At 36.1% G+C, this 3,516-nt stretch overlaps 1 protein-coding gene across 1 annotated transcript; it reads right to left on the bottom strand.

The window, feature by feature from the left end:
- Positions 1-35: 35 nt before the first annotated feature.
- LOC108354296 (hybrid signal transduction histidine kinase K-like) lies at positions 36-3,504 on the bottom strand. The gene is made up of 7 exons (XM_017605490.1): positions 3,495-3,504; positions 2,529-2,633; positions 2,318-2,472; positions 715-790; positions 558-638; positions 298-489; positions 36-231 (listed from the first exon to the last, which is right to left on the bottom strand). Exons 2-7 carry the CDS (start codon positions 2,608-2,610, stop codon positions 62-64), a joined length of 756 nt encoding a protein of 251 aa, XP_017460979.1. The 5' UTR covers positions 2,611-2,633; positions 3,495-3,504; the 3' UTR covers positions 36-61.
- Between the last annotated feature and the right edge of the window lie 12 nt (positions 3,505-3,516).

Below are 3,516 nucleotides of genomic sequence, written 5' to 3'. Positions count from 1 at the left end.
GAAGCTTAAATCTTAATCGCAAAACTCCAAAGATTAGAAGAAAATCACCATCGCATGCTACTCACTTATTTTGTGTAATGTTTGTTAACATATTTTGTGTCATAATCACAGCATTCTCCAGTTCCTTTAACATTAATGAATCCTCACAATTCTTTAGATTCGCATGCAGTTGCATAACCGTTTGTGTTGTTGTATATAAATTGTTAATCACATTGTGCACTTGTGATTTCGCTACAACAACAAGAAAATACATTAATTTTCGTCCGCCAAAAAGTAATAATTTACTTTGTAACTTACGATCAGAACTTTCGAGTGCGCCAAATTCAGGCGCTTCAAATACGCCACGTTGCTTCATCACATTTGGACTGTTGAGCACTTTGCTTTTATGATCGAAAGTTAAATTACGCGGGCGTGGTGGCACTATTGGTTTGGAGTTGGACGAACCGCCGGGCGTCTCTTCGGAGCTGGAATCGTCTTGCAGTGGAGCGGCTAGAGAAAGATTTCGATTTTGTAGTGCAGTTTTGATATCGATAAAAAAAATTAAAAAAGTTGCTTACCATTGCTGAAATTCGGCTGTAAACCTTTTCGCCGATTGTTATTTGTGTTAGAATTCTTGTTTGCATACTGTCGATTGGCGGCTAGAAGTGGAAGATGGGAATTCAATTATGGGAATTGAGTAGTAATAAACGGCTATTTGCTGATTCAAGTACTTACCGGTAGGTCCATTAGTACGATTTGAACTACTTCCGCTACTGCGACCACGATTGTTGTCCTCATTTTCAGAATCACTCTATAAATCATATATTGTGGATTTTAAGTGATAGTTTTCAACAATCCAAATTTATAATATACAAAAACTCTCCCTTAAACTAATAAATTACACTGGTTGACAGCAAAAACGTTCTATGGTTGCCACTATTCAATGCCTATATAGAATTTCTCACTGATTCCAAAAATTGAGTTAATTTTTTATTCTATGGATAAGTTTTCTAGATATTTTCAATTTACCGTTATTACGGAAAATTAAATAGAATTTGTAGGTTTCTTCATTGCCCAATCCTAACAGCGCCTTGTTTTTTAGTAAGTTGTAGGTATTCCAACTATGTCAGGTAATCTTATACGACCCTGGGTAGCTGTACTTCTGCTTAGCTTTCGAGTGGAATTTTTCGGTAATTCCTTTTTTGATTTCCCTGAGAGAGGTACACATGAAGAGCGAGTCTGACGATTCTAAATTATTTTGCGCCTGCTAGGTCATTGAGGACTAAGAGGAGGCAGTGTCAGAAGTTATCTCTATTAACTCGTGGATGAGGATCCAGACGTAGATAACACAACCACTGGACTCCATATATTTTATTATCTTTTTTCTGGTGCTATTATTCCAGGTATAGCAAGAGAGATTTCTGGGTAAATGGATAGCCTCATTTTGATACCAGTTATGCACAGTAAGGACCAGATGGGTCAAGTATGGATGACGGAACAAGTACAGGCGTTTATGGACCCAAAACTAAACTTTCTATTTCAGTCGTCAGATAGCCACAGCTTTTCAGGCCGAACTGTGAGCATTCTCGAGCATGTTAATAGTAATCTTTTCTGACAGCTAACTGACACCTTCTCCAAGCTCGTCAACAAGTGTCTTGTCATACTTCAATTCTCGACAGCAAAAACGCGGCTACACTGTGCTGGATACGAGGCCACGGCGGAAGGGAAGAGGAAACGCGGTGGCCGATGAATTGGTGAGGAAAGAGTTATCGGTTGCCTTTGTGGAAAACGAACCATTTTGCATGATCAACAAGTATTCTTCGAGACGATTACCGAGTGGGTAAACTTAAACCGCTTTGAGTACCTCTTCGCTAGAAAGAATATAAATCTTTTGAATAGAGTTAGTGCCAGGTTACTCAAGGGTACCTAACCAACCATAGCCACCTGCGTTCTAACATGCACTCGATTGATCTGTGATGTGATTGCTGGGCGTTGGCCGCACTTAATTGCATCGACAGTCGAACCGTTTATTTTAAAGAATTTCTGAATAAAGGCAGGGTTTGCATTTATTTATTAAGGAAGCTTGTAGTATCCTGGGTGGGACGAGGTAGGCAGACTAAATGAATCGGTTAATTACGAAAGGGAATATGTCAGAATTTCTCCGGTATGGGAAATTTGATGCAGTTCAACAGAGCCTCTTTAAATGAACCGAACTGCATCAAAACTGTCTGACTTATTTCCCTTGGAAATTAACAAGATTCAAATATAAAATTTTGATTTTAAATTTATCTCAACTATTGACTATGCTATCACAAAAAAAAATGGTTTTGAAACTTACCGCTTGATTTAGTACACCAATCGATGAACTCGATGCACCCAAACCAGTCGAGCTTTTCAGTTGTAGACTATTGCGCTTGCTGGCAGACCTTGTCGCTGTGCTATTACGATAAACAACGCCTGGATTTTTCAATTGACTACCATTGGATTTACCAGCTGCAATAAGAAGATAAATTAGACAGGAATTTGTAAATATAAAGCAAACTACTTACATTTACCCATGTTGCCGCTAATTCCCATATGCAAGTCGCTGAGCGAGCACGAGCGTCGCATTGATGAGTCTTCCACGGGCATTGGCAGTAGACTTTTGGGATTACCTGTAATGGGAAGGAGAATTATTTAGAAAAACAAATTCAAAAGAATGTATGGATAGTGGCGAAATCGGGTTATATATGAAGAAATCAAATTAAATTGAATACGTTAAATTAAATTAAATTAAATAAGATATCTCCAAGGGGAAGAATATATAAACAAATTATAGGCAATTAAAACAAATAATGAAAACACTTTAAAATTAATTAAAAAATATGTAAATATAAATAAAAGAAACTAGGTCATATACGAGAAAAATAAATAAAATAACAACAAATTTAAAAACACAAAATACAACAGACCACAACACAACACAACACAAAACAACACAACACAACACAACACAACACAACACAACACAACACAACAAAACAAAACAAAACAAAATACAACACAAAACAGCAAAACACAACAAAACAAAAGAAAAACGAAACAAAACACCAAATAAGAAGTTAAAAATATATGTAAAGACTAAAGAAACTAAAATGAAGATAAATGAAAAAACCCTAAATAGATTAAAATAAACAAGAAATTAAGTTAATTAAAAAAAAATGATGTAAGGTTAGCACAAAAACTCAGTGAAATCTTAAAACAAAGGGAAAAATCGATTTTTCATGTTGATTTTGAGCGATGAAAAATGTTCGTGAAAACAACTCAGTGCTTGTCGTCATGAAAAGTGTCCATAAGTGTAAAAACAACAACAAAATATGCCACCAATTCAACCAAAATGCTCTGACTGCAGTATAAGTATTCAAAAAAAAAATGACTGTGCGCCAACAAAATAAATCCTGAAAAAATATTTGCTCAAAAAAAAACGCAAGAAAAACCAGTTATTTCCAAAAAATTAAACTCATCATCGAACGCACGCTGCAAACCGCCGCGATCCTT

Source organism: Rhagoletis zephyria, unplaced genomic scaffold (genome assembly GCF_001687245.7).
Source record: "Rhagoletis zephyria isolate East Lansing unplaced genomic scaffold, Rhagoletis_zephyria_1.1 Rzeph_scaffold_34802, whole genome shotgun sequence".
Taxonomy (NCBI): Eukaryota; Metazoa; Arthropoda; class Insecta; order Diptera; family Tephritidae; genus Rhagoletis; species Rhagoletis zephyria.
The sequence above is the reverse complement of the archived record's forward strand: the minus strand, read 5'-3'. Positions and strand labels throughout refer to the sequence as shown.